Source organism: Heloderma suspectum, chromosome 13 (genome assembly GCF_057233095.1).
Source record: "Heloderma suspectum isolate Gila_16-S chromosome 13, 16-S_ref, whole genome shotgun sequence".
NCBI lineage: Eukaryota > Metazoa > Chordata > Lepidosauria > Squamata > Helodermatidae > Heloderma > Heloderma suspectum.
The window spans coordinates 5,719,796-5,740,657 of NC_139470.1; the positions used below are offsets into that span (position 1 = coordinate 5,719,796).

Here is a 20,862-nt window from a genome sequence, read left to right on the forward strand (position 1 = left end):
TTCAAAGCCTTTATTGGAATATGAAGAAGGAGTGACATGAAGTTAATACAAAAACATGTAAAAACGGCAAATTAAAATGCAATACCAAAACGGATCCCAGTAGTTCCTGAAGTAAATACTGTAAATAATGCTGTAAATCAGCAGAATTGTTAGGGCAAGCTTGTAATTATTAGGGCATTGTTTGTAATTGTTGGGGCAACCTGCCTCGTCAATTCTGACAAATTTAAAAAAAACTTCCTGCGCAACTGGGCCATCAAATGATGAACATAAATATGTAGAGGCTGTTTGGTTAATAAAAATTCTTGAGGACTAGTATCTTTTATTTATTTTTGGTAGACATATTGTCAAGGCTGTGTTAGAAGTGTAACAAAATGGTCGTGGCAGTTTATGCTTTACAGTCAGCCACCACCATGTGGAGTCAGCTTTCAAAATAGGAAGCTGCCTATACCAAGGTAGACAAATTTGCCTATCTAGTATTGTTTACACACTGGTGATGGTATCTCTCCAGGTCTCTAACAGAAAAAGCTCTTTCTCCTCACCTGCCACCTGCTAACTGGAGATTCTGGCAACAGAACTTGGGACTTCCTGCATGAAGAATGTGCACTCTACCGCTGAGCTATGATCCCTCCTAGCAAACTGCTCCATGTAGCAGCTATGAGTACGCGGCGAGTTGTTCATGTGCCATGTCCCTCTTTGCAGACCAGGCAATTTTCTTTGTGTCACTGCAAATATTCAAATGAAAAGGGAAAAAGTGGTCTGTGGTAGAAAACAACGTTGCCTAATCCATATGCTGAGCCACTGAATGGTAACCACCATCACATTTGGCAGGAACTGGCAGACCTATGGCCAAATCTTTTTGTCGGCTGAGTGGTGCTATCAAGCTGCCCTCCCCCATCATTGCCAACCCAACAAACAGGGGAGAGATGAGCACCACCTGTGACCATATTATGGGATGGGGCATAGCAAAGACACCTGGCTCCTCATTTAAGAGCGCAGTCCTATGGATGTTTAGCTATGCTGGCTGGGGAAGACGGAGTTGTAGGAGTTTTTTCTGTATAAACATGCATAGGATTGCGCCCTAAACAGCTGTCTGCAGACTTAGGGATCCAGAGCAGTTTAACGCTGTCTCTTAAGTAGTTCTTTGCAAACCTTCCCCTTCACACACACCCCGCCCCCTCCCGTACTTAAATATAAGAAGTCACTGGAAATAGCTATGAGTGACATGGGCAACCTATTATTTTAAGTATAAACAAAAATTAAAAATGAAGAGTCTTTCTACTTTGCTAACACCAGAAATTAAACAACAATAATCCCAGTGTTGCAGTTTTTGAATGACCTTTTCCCCATTCCTGAGAAACTCGTTTGTTACAGTCGAGCTACTGGAAGAGAACAAACCAAAAGAAGCTTCAAAACAAGATACACAAAGAAATGGCTGGCTTCCCAGTGGAATCAGCCAGCTAGGATGATCTGGATCAATGAGGCACACCTTTCTCAGAAGGAAGGAAGGAAGGAAGGAAAGAGAATCAAGCCTGATCTCAGTGTTTTAACTGCTACACAAACTATAAAGGAAGCTTTATGGCTGAAACCCAATAGGAACCACACTTTCTGATTCTGACCCCTAATTCCAATTGTGCGAGATGGGCTTCAAGTTTATGCTCTTTGCTTGAACAAGCTGACAAGTTGGGTTATGGAGGCCTTTTGGTCAGCAGTGCCATGTATGGCCCTGTTGTTCTCAGAAGATGCTTTATTCTCCCAAATACTGACCAAATACTGACCAAATACTGACCAGCTGTGAGACCTTGCCTCACTTTGCGAGGAGCTATAATCTCTGACACCGATTCTGTGTCAGAAGGGGGACATGGTAGAACCAGGCCCAGCCGTGGAAAGCCAGGTGCTTGTAAACTCAGTTCTACCAGGCCTCCCGCTTGCTTACAAGCTGGGAGGGGTGAGATGGAGGACACAGATATGGCCTATCTCTTACAGCTGAGAGATATGAGCTTGATGGAGCCCCCTGCTTCTCAACCAGGGCCATCTTCTATGGGAACATGGCAGAAGGAGGAGGTCTCTGCAGGAGGTGTTTCGGGGGTGTCTCTCTTAATCTGGCATCAACTAAAGAGGGCAGAGCAGAGGCGCCCCGTGAGGCATAGCAACTGTCTAAGAGCCAGGTTTCCTTGCCAGGATCGAATGTACGATACTGATCTAGTGGCCACACCCTCGTATTTAAATTAGAGCAACCAGAACTAGACTTTGTTGGAAGCAGCACTTTGATCACCTGAAAAGCTTCCCGCTGTCACTGGACCTCTGAATCTGTATGGTTTTATTTTGTGAGCTGTAGCCAGGGTTGTTTGGTTGTGATGCTGAAGGACTGCTTCTGCTCAAGGACTTACGTTGTGAACTGTTAACTGTGGATCTATATTGGGACTGTAAAAGTTGATAGCTAATTATGGGAAATGCTGCAATAAAAAGGTTTACTGTAAATTGTACCTTGTTTCTGGGAAGTCAGGATCTGACACCAGCCACATTTTCCTGCCTCCTTGTGGGAGGCATGAACAAGGCTGCTGGGAAGATGAACAAGGGCAGGCAGACAAATTAGTTCCAGTTCAGCCTCACTCAAGAGTCAACTGGGAAGAAATGCAGAGGAAGTGTGTTCGTTCCATTTATATCCCACCCACTTCCCCAAGGAGTTCAGGGCAGCAGGCATAGTTCTCCCCCCATAATTTCCTCCTCCCAATAGCCCTGTCAGGTGGGTAATGTGGGTTAAGCTGAAAGAGAGATCGCCCAGTGAGCTCCACAGCCGAGTGGGGATTTGAACTCCCATCACCACAGTCTAGTTCCACACTTTACCATTATTCACGCCGGCTGTGTAAGTTATGACAGCTGATTACATATTGCATGGAATGAGTAGGAGATCACATGGCAGGGGCAGGTATCGTGAGAGAGAGGAGGCAGTGCCTCCCCACTGAATCTGTTTGACCCCCGTGTGCTCCAAGGCCAAAGGCCAACATCTCTGCGAACGGCTACTTCTTCTTCCTGAAGCCACTGTACTCGCCCTTCTTGCTGGGAAAAGCATCTCTGATTTTCCACCTGCAGCAGCTCGGTATCACGGCCCTTTCTTCCAGGTCCTCCTCCCCAAAGCGCCAGTGAAGATACTGCTCATAAGCACAGTGCCGAAGCTGCTTGTTGAGAGTCTCGGCCTTCAGGTCCAACAAGGGGTCTTTGTAGAGGAGGACAAACTCCAGGGTCGATCTGGAAAGAACAAGCCGCTCAAACAGAGCCGAAGCGGTGATGCACCGCCCAGCCTTCCTTCGGCAACAGAGCTGCTCCCAGTAGGGCTGTGCCGGGCGGCATTTTCCACAGCTGCACCAAGAAGGACACTCGTGGGATGAAGACGTATCCTCTGTCGCTTGGAGGGGCTGCAGCTCCAGGCAGTTTCTGAGAGGTGCAGCATTGACTGGATGTTGCAGCGGGGGTTTGGCAGCAGACGGAACATCGCCCTTGCGTCCCTGCAGTCAAGAGACAATGTATGCACGATTTAATGATGAAGCAATACCTGTTGTGCATAGTGCACCTTTTCCAGCTGTACAATAGGAGATGGGGCAAAGGATATCAGACTTGAAAGGAACAACGTGTGCATGATGTCAAACCAAGGTATATTGGATATGCAGAGTTGGGGGCCAGGGCAAGGCAGGTGGGGTAAATACTGCTCAAACAGACCGTCTTGGAGCGGGTGGACTTCCCTGATTAATAGGAACAATCTGGATTGATAAAATGAGTCAGCCCCTCATCCCTTCTTATAATTTTGATGGTATGTTATAACAGCTCTCCTGAATGTCACATCCACATGTGCTGCTCTGTGCTGGCTGTGGATGATGGGAGTTGCAATCCAACACATCTAGAGAGCACCAGGTTGGGGTAGGCTGCTGTATACAGATGGTGGCTTCTCGAAGACACAAGAAGAACCCTGCTGGACCTGGCCAAAGGTCCATGCTCGTTTGCTGCACTCATCAGGAGATTACCTTCTGGTGGTGCCCAAGATTTAAGAAGTTCGGTCCATCATGGCTCAGAACAGGGCCTTTATGTCACAGCGCCCCCGCCCCGACTCTCTGGAACTCCCCACCACTGCAAATTAGGCAGGCGCCAACCCTTCTGGGTTTTCAGTCCCTAGTAAAAGCATAGCTTTCCCAACAGGCATTCCCAGGAGGGTCATCTTGTCCTCTGAACATCACTTAGAAATTTCTTTCATATAAGAGATTCATAAATATTGTTCAAGAAAGAAAGAAACATCTAGTCCAGCATGCTGCCTCCCACAGCGGCCAAGCGGAAGCCCCAGGAAGTTTACGAGCAGGGCATGAAGGCCATTGCCCTTCCCCACCACCGCTCCCCCCACCACCTCTGAGCTTGGAAGTTCCGCATCACCATCATGACTAAAAAGCCATCGATTGTCCCCTCCACCTCCAGAAATTTCACGAATTCCCTTTCAAAGCCATTTAAAACACCGCCCATCGCCATGCCTCAACTGTACAACACGATTGTCATCTGAGGCCATTCCCCAAGGGTCTACTCCGAGGGTTGTTCAGAGGCAACAAGGGAGAGGGTCTTCTTGGTGGTGCCCCCCCCCCCCCCCGTGGAATGCTCTTCCCAGTGAGGTCCACCTGGTGGCAACATAGTCGTTTTTTCAGAGCCAGGTTAAGACCTTCTTCTATTCCCAGGTGTTTGACAGCATATGGTAGGGTTTTTAATGGGTCCTGGGATTTCTTATTTTGATTGTTAAAAGTGTGTGTGTGTGTGTGTGTGTGTGTGAGAGAGAGAGAGAATATATATTATATATATATAGTTATTAAATAGTTTTTATATTATGTTACTGTATTGTATTTTTTAGGTTTTAATCTTTGTAAACTACCCAGTGAGCTTTGGCTATTGGGTGGTACAGAAATGTAATAAATGAAATAACTGAAATGAAATGTCCTATGGCAGCCAATTCCATAAATTACCTCTGCATTGCATAAAGGAGCCTTTCACTTTGTCAGTCCCGATTTTACTGGCCATCAGTTTCATTGGATGACCCCAAGTTCTAGTACTAAGAGAGGGGACAAAAGTTCTCTCTGTCCACTTTTGTCCACATCAGGCAACATTTTATAAACCTCTATCATGTCTGTCCTGCCCACCCCCACCCCACAACTAGGCATACTTTGATCTAAACAAAAAACACATAATTGTTTCTGGTAGACACATTCCTTTCTTCTGTTCCAGAATGGTCTGTGATCAAATCTGTGTACCACATACAATGAAGGCAAGAATGACTACATTCTGACATCATTGTAAATCAAAGATGGGCAACTTTGGCGGGGGGGGGGGAGGTCTGGGGGCCATTCCCCCTCTCTGGACCCTCTGGTGACTCACACTCTGTATTGGCCCAGGCCTGTAACCAAGTTACCTGTAGTGTTAGAGGGCCTAGAGAGTCAGTGTGGTGTAGTGGCTAGAGTGTTGGATTGGGAGCTGGGAGATCCGGGTTCTAGTCCCCACTCGGCCATAGAAGCTCACTGGGGGACTTTGGCCAGTCACAGACTCTCAGCCCAACCCACCTCACAGGGTTGTTGTTGTGAGGATAAAATGGAGGAGGAGGATTATGTATGCCACCTTGGGTTCCTTAAGGACGAAAAAAGGCGGGATATAAATGGAATGAATGAATGAATGAATGATGCTTTGCTTAAGTTGATTATTGGTGCAATTCCCTTACTAGTAGGCCTCTGAGCATGTGACATGAGTCAAAGGCCGATACATTCCACACTAATGAGCTAGAAGGCCTTATCAAGATGTGCCTGAGAAGCAAAGTTTGTTTGTGTTAAAGCTGCAAGTGGCTGTGCTGAGAAAGTTTCCTTCTGACCAAGCATGGCTAGTCTATGCTGGGAATGAAGGCTAGGGGGTGCTTGCTGCTGCCATGCTGCCTCATTGCTAACATGTATGCTATAAAACCCATGTTACCCCATGGCTCTGGGGTCAGAGATCCAACCATTGGGTACGCCTGGGTGCTGATTTTACTCAATAAAGTATCTCCTTGTAAGTAAACCTGGATCTGATTTATCACTATCTTGGCACCTCTAACCTAAGAGTTCAAAGCCCACAACCAGGGCAATACACACTCCTGCAGTGCAACCAAATTTGGTGGCAAGAAAAAATAATGGTTTCCTGCTGAAATTTGGTGGCAAACTGCTATGGAGCAGTAAGTAGGTCAAATTTACCTCAAGAACAAGCTAAATTTGACCTATTTACCTTTCCATTGCAGAAAATTGATGTTTTTGCTGCCGTCACAAATTTTGGTGACACCACAGCAGGGAGCAGCAGGGGCTATATACAGCTTGTTGTCCACATGTTTCCCACCCTACCTCCTGTGCTAGGCTATAGTTTAGCATTATGAGAATGTGCCTCAGAAAGCCTCAGGCGCGTGAGCTCCCCCTTTCCCTCTTCTCCAGCATACTGTAGCTGCAAGGAGGAGATGGGAAACTCCCACATCCATTGTAGACTAACCACAGGTTAGCATGCCCTTCAAAACCTAAACTCTGGTTAATCTTAACTATGGATAGATGAAACAAGCCAACTTCATATGGTTTGAAGTTGGCTTGTTTCAATTAACTATAGCTAAAACTAACCAGAGTTTGTCTGGGTGCAGCAACATGGCAAGCTGTAGTTAATCTGAAGCAGAAGCTTCCAAATGCTTCTTTGCAGCTACATTGGAGGGGGAAAGGGAGAATATGGGTCCCCAAAGGTCACTGAGGTTTGTTATTGCAACACTATACTATGGTTTAGCATTATGTCAGAACCTGTCCACTAGCTGAACATTTTGTCTGTTCACAAATGCACACAAACTTAGAAAAGAAAGATCTTAACTCACGTGAATAATCTCCCCTTTAATGTTTTGTAGGCTTGTTGTCAACCATTTGTCAATCATAAAGACAGGTGGCTCATCGACAAAAGTCACATAAAACAGAGTCTGCAAAAGAAAAACAAAGAAATGTGCACATCGACCCTGGGGTTTTTGTTGAACAGACTAGGCATTTCAATTTGATTAATAGTAGAAGTTATAGCAATTTCAAGTTTGAATTTTGCACCTGCCATTATAGCAGAGTAGAACCTATCAAGGCTATCATTTTACTAAGCAATAATGATGCTGTTTTTACTCAGTGATTACAAGGGATCCAAAGTCTTTCCCCTAGCTACCATGTCTATTGCAGAAAAGTCTTATCTTCCCAGCTTACAAACCCACAATACTTTGCTGCTAGGGTCATGAGATTCTCTGTTTCTCCGCTACTCCAGTGTATACTCCTGTGGCACAGATGTCATAAGGGACTATAAGCAAATGCCTGTGACACTGCTAGTAATGAGTGACACATACCTTCCACCTCTAAAAGAATTTCTCAAAATGGCAAAAATGTAAAGCGTTAAGTATTTGTTTTAGGTGTGCTTTTTCTGTTTGGGGGCTGTGCATTTTGCATTGTACCAATCCAGGTCAAGAAGCCTCCTTAAAATGTGAAAGAACGAAAAACCTTGGTGAACACCAGAAAGCTTTCTTTCCTCCCCCACAGTAACTGTCTATCATTTCAAGAACTACCTTTTTCTGCTTTAGATCTAGGTTGTGTGATTTCCCCTCTCCAGTGCTGGAGTGTACATCTACTTGGCATAATTCTAATTGGTAAAAGAAAAGAAAGAAAGAAAGAAAGAAAGAAAGAAAGAAAGAAAGAAAGAAAGCAAGCAAGCAAGCAAGCAAGCAAAAAGAAAATCCTCCCCACATTTATGACCACCTTCCCTACAGTGAGGTGAACTCCATCCATGAGTATTAATGGTATGTTATGATTAATTGCATCTCTTACCCATCTTGGTCCAGTTACTGATTCACACTTTTTTTGGTAGTAATATTTCTTTACTGTGTTGGACTTGAAGCAGGGGAATGTGTATGAAGTAATGAGAAAATCAACAACTAACTGAGCCTGTGAAGAAAAAACAATGTTTATTCATATTATTATTGTTGTTGTTGTTATTATGATATTTTAAACATATCCCACCTTTCCCCCAAAAAGAACTCAAAGTGGCTCACAACAGTAAAATATAACAGTTTTTAAAACAATAAACAAGACACCAGTTTTCAAGAGAGCTGGAAGCTCCAGCAACAAAGGCAATGATTCCTAAAACCAAATTAAAGAGGGTGAGGGTTCAGTTTTCCTAATGAAGCCAGTTCTGCAGAAATTGATCCTTCCCCACCCTATGGCCATTAGATATAAAGGTGTCTCTTACCAGGCCGAAGTAGGAGAGTGCCGAACCTATGTACACCAGCAGCTCAAAGAAATCAAATTTTCCTGCCTTCGGGAAAAGGAAAAAGAGAACAAAAGAGTTTTTGTTTTAAAGGAGAGAGTAATTGCTTCTCACCCATCTCTCTGAGAAGCACCAGTGTCTTCTTTTCTTGGAGGCAGGCCTACTTCCAGAAATAGAAGGAAGGGCGCCAGAGGACACTGAGTGAGTGGAGGGAGATCATTGTAAGTGAATACAGAACAGCAAAATACATTATTTTAAATTAAGCAGGAATAAATCGGATAGTACCTCCTGACATCTGTTCTTCGCATTCAAAGGAAAGCTTCCATTCCCACCAATGGAACCTTTCCTTCCAATGCAAAGAGCAGATGTGGGGGCATGATCTGGACTTGGACCTCAGCAGGGGGCAAAGTGTTAAAGCCCCCACAAATCCCCTACTGCTGGAGTCCTAATCTGGATTGGGGGGGGGGGGCATGCCTGTTATTTACTTTAAAAAAAACATGCAGTTGCTAATTGAGCAAGTACTGTCATGTCTAGTTGGACCCTAAAATTCCTGTTTCTCTAGATCTAAAATGAACAGTCAAGAAGGAAAATTCAGTTGCATTCACCGTGCCAAAGACAAGGATGTCGAACCGGATTCCATAGGCTTTGATCAGCGTCCTCTCCTCCTTCCCGTTGGCCTGCTTGTAATACTTCGCAAATCTATAATGACCAAACAACAAAATTTGGCAAGAGATTGTAATCCCAAATTTGGATGAGGGGAGGATTTACCTAGACTCCCCTCTGGCTGGAAGATCTTCTCCTTTCTCACATGGCATCTACGTGGCACAAGCAATCCTTGTTATGGTGTTAGACTGTGATCTTACATGGGAAACATCTTTGAGGATCTAAGTGGAAAGGCGGAAGCCAGAATCTCAGATCCTCCCCCTCCACAGGTTAAAAGTCCTTTACATTTTTCCTCTCCTTATTCTGTAGGGAAGTTTTCCTTTCACTGTGCTGCACCCTCAGGTAAATCATTTGACTACCATCTCACAATGCACTGGTTGCTCTTTCCTTGCAGCATCAAGATTAAACCTCCTGTTCCATGATTTCTGATCACTGGCTGAGGCATGTTTTACTGGCAAGCACATGGCTAATTTTCTGGGGATGAGTCAGAACTTGTGGGCTGCATTTTCCAAATCTAGCAAAGTTATTTTGGATTCCCCATAGACTGGCATTCGCCACAAGAAATGTCTAGCCCCCCAAAACAAGTACTTCATGCTCACATTTGGATCCATGTCATGGAAACATGGGGTAAAAATAATCACAAGTCCTTCTTACGCAAGCCCCACTGAAATGGGTTAAGTCAGCTTCTTGGGGACAATAGCATCAAATCAGGAAGTGAAAGGAGAAATAGGACAACTATTGCCCTGCAAATACAGCAAGACTAACAGCGACCAAAGAGAATGCTAGAGCACATGGCGGGATCAAGGGTGTCTAGCATGCTATAGCAGCATGACTGCCGTAGGTGACTGATGTCTGGAAATGCCTTTGATTGCACCATCGTTTTCCAGAATTACCAAACCACTACAATTCCCTGAGCAAGCCCAGTTCAAAATGTGTTTTAAGTAGAAGCTCAACGCAGTAGGGTTTTTTTAGGACATCCTTTACCTAAAATTGTAGCCAGGATACAAAGCTTCATTTGTTTTTTTGTCATCCAGACGACGGAATCCATATTTAGGTCTGCAGCGGTGAAGCCATTTGTCCAGGATGCAATCCCAGTTAATCTCAATGCCAATGATACCACCCTTGAAAAATACAGTAAGTTCTGCACTTTTAAAACAGGGTCAACAATCAGGAGGGAAAAGAGAGAGATATTTGTGCTTTTAATGCTATTGGAAGTGAGCAGATTAGATCTTTAAACACAAGTGTTTCTGTGCCAGGCTAAAATCCTGCAGTTTTACCAGGCTTTCTGCTTCCATTTTCTTTGTAGGATTACAACAGGCTCCTTTAGACAGCGAACACATGATGTGGAATTGAAAATTTCCTTTCTCATCAATGCTCTATCTGTTCAATGAAACAGTGCCATATAGTGGCTGAATTATAGCACTATGCCAGCTTTACACATTGCTGATACAGCACCATTAAGGCTTATTACAGCTTATCTCCAATCTTTTTGAAAGCGGGATAACTGGAGAAAAGCGTAGGACATGTCCTGGAGGTTGATGATGTTGTGTAAAGGATCTGCAAACTTCCGTGAGCGGCCAATCACGAGTGTGCAGGAAATCACTCATGTAGAGAAACCTCCCAAATCAAACTGTATTCCTATGACAAGCAGAAGCAGCTTTGCAACTGTCTCCTGGTAATTTGTTTTACCTGAACCTACATCACCTGGCAGAGCCCAATTTGGATGTCTGCAAACCCTCCTCCTCCATATTATTGTAAGACTTTGACCATGCAGACATCCTGACTACATCATCCAGTCAGTCTTTCCCCTCTCCTATTCCACCTCCCCCCACCAACCTACTTTTTGTAACATCTTGCTTGATGAAGAGATCTGGAAATCCCCAAAGCTTGCACATTCTGGAGTGATCTTCTGAGTTGGCCTAATAAAGGTACTACACTATATGGACATTTTTTTAAAAAACAACAATGGGAAGTCATTCAGATTCTAAAACCCACAACTGGGCAATACCTTTATTATGACCAATGTCACAATGGAATGTGTAAGCTTTTGAGTTCTCCAGAACTCTTCATCAGGCTAGACTTAATTTTTGTGAACCGCCCAGAGAGCTTTGGCTACTGGGCAGTATAGAAATAAATAAATAAATAAATAAATAAATAAATATGGTACAAATAGCAGGCGGTGGTGTGTGGGAACAAAAAAGTACAAAGGTTAGGCCAGAAGTTGTGGCCATGAGGTCTGCAGATTAGATTCCAGATGGAGATTGCGGACTAAATAAAATAGTCACTGGTCGGTGTGCGGGTATTAGATTACACCTTGCATTCCGGGGCAAAGAAGCAATGGCCGAGCCCCGTTTCTGAAAGCGGTAACTCAAATCTGTCTCTTCCCTTGGGTGAAACATACAGAATCTGAAAGGCCTCCTGCTCCCTCAAACACCTGCTCTTGTTCTCCCTTGCTGCCCTTTTGTCTGGAACTGCCTCCCACATATGCGTGTGGTGGCCCTGCTCTTCCTTCAAACCCCTCCTAAAAACCCACCTTTTCCAGGAAACCATTGGCATAACCCATTAGTCCATATCCCCTCTGGAAACTAAGCCTAAGTATGCATAACTAAAATTAATGCATCTTCTCCTGTTTGCTCTCACCACCATCTCCCTCCCTGGTGTCGAACACCAGATGGTAAGCTCTCTGGTCAGGGGCCTATCATCTTGTGCTCTACAATGTGCCAAGTATATAGATATCATGGGCTGAATAAATAAGTAAATGATCTCAGCCGCACACGGCAACTTGGGATCCTGGTAAACAGGGTCTTAGTGGAGAGAAAACCTATGTGGCTTTAGGACAGCCTTCCCCAACCTGGTGCCCGCCAGATAGGTTTGAATTACAACTCCCAGCATCCCCCAGCCAGCCATGCTGGCTAGGGAATGCTGGGAGTTGTAATTCAAACCTATCTGGCAGGCACCAGATTGGGGAAGGCTGCTTTAGAGAAATACCTTTTCCCTTAAGATAAGGTGAGCAACTTGCAGCCCTCCAGATGTTTTGGCCTACAACTCCATCATCACTCACCATTGGCTATGCTAGCTAGCGCTGATAGGAGTTGTTGGCCAAAACAGCTGGAGGGCCACAAGTTGCCCATTCCTGTTTAGTAAGACAACACCAATTAATCTGAAATAGCCCGTTCGGCTACTTTTCAGAGCAGACCAGGAACAGCTCGCCTTCCATGAGGTGTTTTCACAAGGTAACCAATAGGTAGATACCAAAAACCTGCTGTCAAAATACTGGGGGCCTTTACCTTGGTTCTTCCAGGAAGCAGCAACTAGCAAGGGCATAAAGTCGACATGTATCCTAAAGAATATTAGAGAGGCCACAGACCTGAACAGCCACATCCAAAAAGTTCTCTCCTGCAGTGTGGAGAATGTCTCCCAGCCGGAAAATTGGGCAATGTGGAGCAGAGCTCTTGTTGTACGTGCAGGAAATATTAAATTTTGGTGAAATGTTTCTTCTGCAGGAAGAATGGGAAAAAATGTATTTGCCAAAGAGCTAATTTTATAATACAGAACGTATTCTCTGAGGAAGAGCTATTTAAAAAGAAACACACACAAAAAACTAAGTCATATTGCCTTATTGTAGCTGTGCTAATTTCTCCCAGTGTTGATAAGATAATTAAAAAGAACTGGACAATAGGCTGTTGTTCTAGATGCAATTACCTGCAAGTAAGCTCTGTTGAACTCAGTAGTACTTACTTCTGAGTAGACATCTATAGGATTGCACTATTAATTTTGTCAGGTAATAGTCAATCTTGCAAGCATATGGTTACAAATTTGACTGGTTTAATTCTTGTGAAAGAACCTATTAGTATGGCTTTATATAACTTGGCTCCTGTTGGTAGACAATGGGAGAGTTCACACATAACGCTAAGCCAGGATTTAGTGCTATGTGGAGCCCGAGCAAAGCCTCAGGCTCATAAGCCCTCCCCTCTGCTTCTCCCATGTGAATGGGAAGAGAAATCCTGCCAAGTTTTGTTTCACTTTCCAGGGAAAGCTGGCTTACCATTATATTGAAACCAGAGTGTGGTTTAAAACAAATTAGTTAAACAAATTTAGGGCAACAGTTAAACCCTGGAGATGATTCTAGCAACTCAAAGAACCAGTTCAAAAAGGCAACCCCAACATCTCCCCAAAATAGTGACAGAGACTGATTTATCAAGAACAGTGGGGAAGGGACTGTCCCCTGTAAACAGTTGAAACACAAGTTTGTACTTACGTTGTATAATTGAATTTCGGAAAATGAATGTTGTTTTTTATGAGCACAGTGAAGTTTTCAGCACTCCTCAGAACAGCAGGTCTAAAAGAAGATCCAAGACATGGATGAAAGATTTAAAACAAGCTCCCATTTGCTAAATGGATAATGCTTCTGACTATGGATCAGAAGATTGTAGGTTTGACTTCTGCCTGGCTTGGGAGCCATTGTGCCTGGATACAGCTCCACCTGAGAACTCCGCTCCCTCCTGCTATCATCTGCCACTGCTGAGGACTTCAAAGGAAGAGGAAGCAGCAGCCCTTCCTTTGCGACTAAAATCTAGTGCCTGGATTTGCTTTTTTCCTCCACCCTCACAAAAACTTAAGAAGAGCCCTGCTGGATCAGACCAAGGGTCCATCTAGTCCAGCGTTCTGTTCACACAGTGGCCAACCAGGTGCCCACAGGAAACCCACAAGCAGGACATGAGTGAAACAGCACCCTCCCGCCCATCTTCCCCAGTAACTGGTGTACACGGGCACATTGCCTCTGATACTGGAGGTAACATATAGCCATCAGGACTAGTAGCCATTCATAGCCTTCCCCTCCAGGAATTTGTCTAACCCCCTTTTAAAGACATCCAAATTGGTGGCCATCACTATGTCTTGTGGAAGTTAATTCTATAGTTTAACTATGCACTGTGTGAAGAAGTCCTTCCTTTTATCGGTCCTGAATCTCCGTGGGATGACCCCACTGGGTTCTAGTATTATGAGAGAGGGAGAAAAATGTCTCCCTATCCACTTTCTCCACAGCATGCATAATTTCATACACCTCTATCATTCATCCCCTTACTCGCCTCCTTCTTTCCTTGTGTCTTTTACAACATAAGCTGGAAGGCAAGGACTGCCTTTCTTAACTTTGTAAGCCTCTCTGAAAGCCTTTTTGGCTGAAGGGCAGGATAAAAATGCTGTCTGTCTGTCTGTCTATCCATCCACGCGCATGCGCGCACTGTAAACATCATACAATTTAAATATTAGCTGGAAAATCATCATTTGTTTAAAGGTGAATGGACTGGAAAATCCCCCAGAAATGCGAATGAGACTCATAAGCTATTTCTGTGCTGGAAATATATCCGAGTGATTTTATCATCATTATCATCAGGAATGGGATGGCATCAGAGATTAATATGAAGACTATACTACAAAAAGTCTTGCGGGACCTTAAAAACTTACACATTTATTATGGCATCAGCTTTCATGGACTACCATCCATGTTATCAGATGCATGAAGTGTTATGTGGAGTTACATAGTTAAGACAACTATTTTATTTATTAGATTTATTAGCTGCCATCTAACTATAAAGACAACAAAGACAATCATGAAAAACGCCTTACACTGGAGCACTTTTAATTGATTCCACAGGACACCAAGCTGCGACCTCACATGTTTTGATAGTTGTGTTGTACTTCACACATTTGCCTGTCTGAATTCCTGTAGGGAAGAGAAATTAGCTTTTATTCAAGGGACATCATCCTGAGGCTAGGCTCCCCCCATCCCAACTAAAACGATAATAATGTTCACAACTCTGTGGCCTGATTCTCACGTAACAAGAAGCCACCGTGGATGATTTCCTTGTGGGGCTTCTCCCAGCAGCAGTGGCCGCTATTTTTTAATAAATGTAATACATAAATGTAATAAATAAATAATATTGGGGTGCGGCGGGAGTGTACCATAGCTTCTCGTTATGTGTGAGTTCTGTCAACCACCCCAACAGCCAGGTTCTCGTAATGAGAAGCTACAGCGTGCCCTCACCATGCCCCAAATATGTGAAATGGCTGCTGCTGCTGCACCAAGAAGCCCTGCAAGGAAATTCACCCAGAGTGTCTTCTCGTTATATGCGACCTGGGCCTGTAGGCCAAACTGGAACCGGAGTGTGTTGTGACTGATTGCCACGTGGCCATCCAATACTTTCAGTAAAGTAATATGTAAAAGATGTTAATTCAGCTGTATGCCCAATAATTTTTATTTATATTTTTAAAACGTATATATGTTTGTGCGGTTTATTAAACATAGTAATGAGGCAGTAACCTCATTAACATGGAAGAACCCCAATTTGAAAATCCCTGCCCTAGAGGAATCACTGTACCAGCTCTTTTGAGTGTAATTTATGACCTGAATGTATGACAAATAGTTTGAGCAGTTCACACTTCATCCTATGCCATGCCCTGATCTGAGTTCAATTCCTGAGATTTTTTTTTTAGTGGTTGTAAAAATAAAATGTGATCAATCCGTTTTCATCAATCATTGACAAGCTTCTCTTTGGTTTTTGGTCATTATGGCCAAAGTGGATCCAGGGCACGCTGTATTGCTCAGCAATGCAATGGAAGAAGAAAGCTTAAGGATGTAATCCTGTTGGTTTTTTAACAGGAAAAATACTACAAGTCCCAGCATTCCCCAGCCAGCTATGTTGGAGGGGGAATGCTGGGAGCTGCAGGACTTTCTTCTGTCTAAATATGAAGTTTTGCACCCTAAATCACTTTGCAGAAAGCTTCTGCAGTGCGTTAAAAATATTAAATCCACGTACCATTACTCTGGGGGTCCATACGACCTTTCATACAGCTTCTATCAGTAGAGCAAACAGCTTTGGCGATGGGGAACTGAGCAAAAAAAAGGAAGAGAAAAATAAATATACAATACGCACTTAAGTATCTAGCAACATGTAATGTTCAGCCTTCTATCTACACCCGCCTCACTAGCTTTCTTGCAATGGGCCATGCACTGATAATATTTGTGTAGCTGCTGGCATAACCATCCCTTCATTAGGGTGATTTTTGGTTGCTGGATGTTTAATCAATGGGAGCAAATGCTTAGGAGATGGTCTCTTGATTTTTATGGATCTCTTTGTGTTTTTGAAGAAGGTGACACTCAACCAGCTGAAAGGGAGGGGGCAAAACAGAGTGAATGAGAGAGAAATAGCGGTTGGAATGGGCAGAGAGAGAGCGGGAGCTGAGAGTTTCTATCTGGAGGTAAGTAAAACTAGGGGTACAGCTGGAGAGCTGCCACGTGGGAATGCTTATTTGACTCAACGTATGCTCTAGTTGTTTATGATTCCCACTATTTCTGATGTTCAGGCTGTGAGTGTTGTTGCTTATGCAGCTTCTCACACACAAGAGGGAAGTTATCAGCAGGGCTGGGCGTACCTCAAGATTTGCAGAAGTACAAAAAAACTCTTTAGGAGAAAAAAATCTAAGGGAGGAAAAAAACCCAAACAGCCCAATGAAGACTGACTGTGCTCAGTGGCCACAGAATGGTGACCACCCGTTGGTGAAAATTGATTGACTGATTGATTGCATTTACACCCCACTTTTTTTCCTCTTGCAAGGAACCTAAGGCGGCTTACATGATCCTCCTCCTCTCCATTTTATCCTCACAACAACAACCCTGTGAGGTGGGTTGGGTTGAGAGTCTGTGACTGGCCCAAAGTCACCCAGTGAGCTTCCATGGCTGAGTGGGGATTAGAACCCGGATCTCCCAGCTCCTAGTCCAACACTCTTGTCACATTTCTCACTGTTCAGGGAAGTGATGAGCACATATGTGAGCATATTGCCCTGGAACAAGATGATACTGGCATGGACAACCTTCATAGCATTGGCAGAAGCAGGGAAGAGGGAGGACGTGGTCCTGCACCTTCTTGAGTCCAAGTAGAATGCTGAAGTAGAAAGATCTTTGGTCTCACTCAGCAAGGCAATTCTTTCCTTCTTTTATTCTTAAAATGGAAGGAGAGAAGGGTATGGGGATTGAGGATAGAAGAGCTATAGAGCAGACAACATAGCTAAGGGGAAAAGGCAAGGAACTATGCCAAGTGCTAGGTCCTGTTGAGAAATCAGAGGGCATTGAGCAATGCTTATGTTCCACCAGACACCATCTGCACCCTCTCAAATTTGTCTTCAACGATAAGGATTAGGACCTTGATTTCATTTTTTAAAATGAAAGTTGTGCTTCTTTGGATGCTGAAGTCTACTATAGCAGTTACCAGACTGCATGCTTGCACAGTAAGCTTGTAGGCATGTGGAATGAAACGCAGCCCTGAATGTACTATGCCACCTCCCAGTAGATTCAAATTGAACAAAGGATGCAAGGAAAGATGTCTGGACTAGTTGTTACAAGTTTCCTTTTTTCACTCAACAAAGTCAAACAGGTGGGAAAGCTGAATCAGCACCACTGACGTAGGGTCACCATAGTGATGAGACAATAATTAAAAAACGTCTTCTGCTGTTGATTAAAGAATATGTCCCCCACCCCCATGCAATTATAGGATCACTACAAAATGCAGTTACCTCAGGGCAAAGTCCTTGGATTTGGTTTTCTGTCAGGATGATATTGGTTACAACAAAAAATGAATCTATTCCCTACACAGATAAGAAAAAGAAAGGAGGGAAAAGTGAGTGAAAAAAGGGGTTAACTCGGTCAATACATTGGAAAATAAGATTCTCGTAGATCTCTTAAAATTATAGGCTGCCATCCATTTGAAAAAAATTCAAAAGCCACAGTAGGGTAATACCTGATTTAGAACCACGCCATCCCATTGCCAGCAGTGAAGAAAGATTTAATTGTTAGACTGATGGGCTTCTGTATATGGAATCAGGGACAGCAAAATATCTTGGGCTGACCCTCTCAACTAGAATCTTAAAATGCTAGTTCTGGGCCCATAGATAGAAATTTGATGTTGAGGGGGGCCTAAGAACTTTGTTGAGGGAACCCACCAGGGGAGGGGGTGAAATCAGCACAGAACATCCAGAACCTAAATAGATCCTTCTCTGAGGCCTCCAGCTGGCAACTGTGAGAAGCAGGATGTTAGACTAAACGGACTCTTGGTTTGATCCAGCTGGGCTTTTCTGTTTATAACCAAACACTGAAAAGCAGCCACGCACATCACTGGAAACCAGACAGTGCACTTCAAGAGGAAACTCACCTGCATGGGGATTGTGTATTCCGCAGTGTCCCAGATTCTCATGTCCGTCTGAGACACGCCTTTCACTTTCGTGTGCACCGAGCTGATGACAGAGTCCTTTTTCTGATAGCGTTTATCAGTGAAAAGTACAAAGCTGAAGAGACACAGTGGAAAGGACTTAGCCTTCTGGGGGTGGGGGTGTTCTTCTTTTGGTACCCATTTCATAGATGGGAGAACTGAGGCTCAGTGAAAGTAAGTTCCCTCTGGACTACCTGCTGAGTCTATGGTAAGGTTGCCAACTGATTGGAATAAAAAGGGCATCCTGGCTTGCTGTTGTGCCTTTGACAGCAGCTCTGTCTGTTGAAATAGTTCTTCTACCTGGCCCTTAAAGCTACAGGACATCTGTCTTTATTGTAGTCCACCCCCGCAGCCACCAAAAGCCAATCTTAAAAATATAATGCACATTTTTTTTTTTAGTTCTGTTTTTGTTGTTTTTGAACTTATCTGCCAGTAACATACGGGAACATCTATTTTTCTCCATTATGTTGAAAATGTCTCTTTAAGAGTAACTAGTTATATCATAACATTCATCATGTGTGGGTGGAAAGGGCATGTGCCAAACTTACAAAGCTCTGCTTGTCTAGGAGGCACTTCTCATATTAATCAAATGCCAAATTATACACTTAGAATATGATTGCTCTTTGTAAACCACTCTGGGGAGTCTTTTTCAGCTGAAGAGCAGGTTAAAAAGGCTTTAAATAGTAATGAAAAAATCCATAGAGTACATTAAAGCATAAACTTAAGGAGGAGTGTTGTGTTTAAGGGTGTAATCCTGAATATAAATGCTTGGAAGTTTGTGCCATTGAAACCACTGGAAATACTTCCAAGTAAATATGTTTAGGATTGAAGTGCCAATGTAATCTCTTTTCCAAAACTACTACCGATTTCCTTTCAAAAAAAATTGTTCAGAAAAAAACAGTTTTATAGCAGTATTATTTAAGAAAATGTTTTGATCACAACACTCATTCATGAAAAGGAGTCTTGTGGCACCTTAAATGCTAACATGCTGATTGTGGCAGAAACTTTAAATGGACTACATTCCACTTCAACAGATTATTCTAGCCCAAGAAAGCTAATGCCACAATAAATCTGGTAGTCTTTATGGTGTCACAAGACTCTGGATTACAATGGGATTTACAATGCCTATCATCTGAAACCAGCTGTATAGCCCAACATATCTGGGAGGCACCAAGTTGGAGAAGATTGTTCCATAGTACTACATGTTGACCTCTAAACGCATTTTAGTGGAAGGAAAGCTCAGCTATTTAAATGGCATTTACCTCCAAGTAACTGGAGGTTACACAGCCTTGGGAACTTGGCTCCCAGAGCTGAGAGGCTTTTCCACTTGTGCTGAGAAATAGTGTATTAAATTGATCTAGTCATTTTTAAATGAAGAGCAAGTCTTTGGTAGTTGCATGACCGGAAAATTTAAATCAGGTGCAGATTCTCCTATCATCACTGCACTATGATTTGGGAAAGCCAAATTTGTAGTAAAATTCTCCCTTCAGTGCAACACTTACAGTACAATCCTTTCAGGCTTTTAACCTATAATCATGTTACACGATAGAGTCTTATGAGATGCTACTGTTTTTACTTAACTTTCAGAGAATAAATCTACTTGTAAACAACTGATTTATATACTAGTCCTCTCAGATTTAGCTTTAATTTGAATTAGGCATTCAAGATGAGGCTGGACAGCCATCTGTTGGGGATGCTCTGACTTGGATTCCTGCATTGAGCAGGGGGTTGGACTCGATGGTCTTCTAGGCCCCTTCCAACCCTACTATTCTATTATTCTAGTCATATTTATCCAGAGCTGGAGAATCTGGGTGCTTCCAGAGGGAGGGCTCCAGTACTACCACTTGAGTTGTGTGCCTATTCTGTTTGTTCCACCTCAACAGATTGTTTTTCCTGGTAAGAAAAAGGATGGAAGAAGCAGTGAGAAAACACAGGAGGGTTTCAAATGGGAGATGATGACATCTGGACCCCCTGTAAAGTTCTGTGAGGCAGGGCAGTTTCAGGACAAAAGCCTCATTTGGAAACACCCGTAAGTCCCATTGATTTGATTTCAATAAGAATCCCTTTTCAAGACTTGCACCCCAAACCAGCTTCCCATGTTTCCTTTCATTCATTTCTGGCTTATCTCAACTTTTCCTTTTCAACTTACCAGACATACAGGAAGACGACAGTATGAATAGCCCACTTGATGCTCCCGTAATAAACGCTCTGAATGCGCACAACTCTGTTAGTTTCATATTCACACAGGGTCTTCAGACGGCAGCACACAGCCATGATGGAACAGGGGAAAAGAGATCTCTTACAAAATACCCCGCCTCTCACAGAAGTGCTGCAGCTTGTTTTTTGGTCACACACCCAGTCAGACAGCCAAACCACACCACTTAAAGGCGCAGGAAGACAACCACGTGACATGGGTAAGGAGCAAATAAAGACGGGGATGCTCTGACTTGGATTCCTGCATTGAGCAGGGGGTTGGACTCGATGGTCTTGTATGCCCCTCCCAACCCTACTATTTTCTATGAAGACAAACCAAATTGGTCCCAAGAACTACAGTGCTCTTTTTATGGAAAGCGTGCTGCATATGACAAACAAATACGATAAAAGACCCCCTTTTTCTTCTCACTGGGATAAAATG

At 43.5% G+C, this 20,862-nt stretch overlaps 1 protein-coding gene across 1 annotated transcript; it reads right to left on the reverse strand.

Moving 5' to 3' along the window:
- Nucleotides 1–2: 2 nt before the first annotated feature.
- On the reverse strand, nucleotides 3–20,648 carry P2RX7 (purinergic receptor P2X 7). The gene is made up of 13 exons (XM_084820302.1): nucleotides 20,377–20,648; nucleotides 18,171–18,303; nucleotides 17,536–17,607; nucleotides 15,783–15,855; nucleotides 14,593–14,689; nucleotides 13,226–13,306; nucleotides 12,335–12,464; nucleotides 9,952–10,088; nucleotides 8,910–9,003; nucleotides 8,287–8,352; nucleotides 7,866–7,982; nucleotides 6,890–6,988; nucleotides 3–3,503 (listed from the first exon to the last, which is right to left on the reverse strand). The coding sequence occupies exons 1-13, from the start codon at nucleotides 20,637–20,639 to the stop codon at nucleotides 3,018–3,020; spliced, it is 1,848 nt and encodes a 615-aa protein (XP_084676428.1). The 5' UTR covers nucleotides 20,640–20,648; the 3' UTR covers nucleotides 3–3,017.
- Nucleotides 20,649–20,862: the final 214 nt, after the last annotated feature.

Excerpts from the sequence above, each read along its gene's own strand:
- P2RX7 (XM_084820302.1), bottom strand. The coding sequence starts at position 20,639 with ATGTCACGTGGTTGTCTTCCTGCGCCTTTAAGTGGTGTGGTTTGGCTG. Across the intron at positions 17,608-18,170 it reads AATACACAATCCCCATGCAG|GGAATAGATTCATTTTTTGT; the intron begins GTGAGTTTCCTC and ends TTATCTGTGTAG. Across the intron at positions 13,307-14,592 it reads TCAATTAAAAGTGCTCCAGT|ACCTGCTGTTCTGAGGAGTG; the intron begins GTAAGGCGTTTT and ends ATCTTCTTTTAG.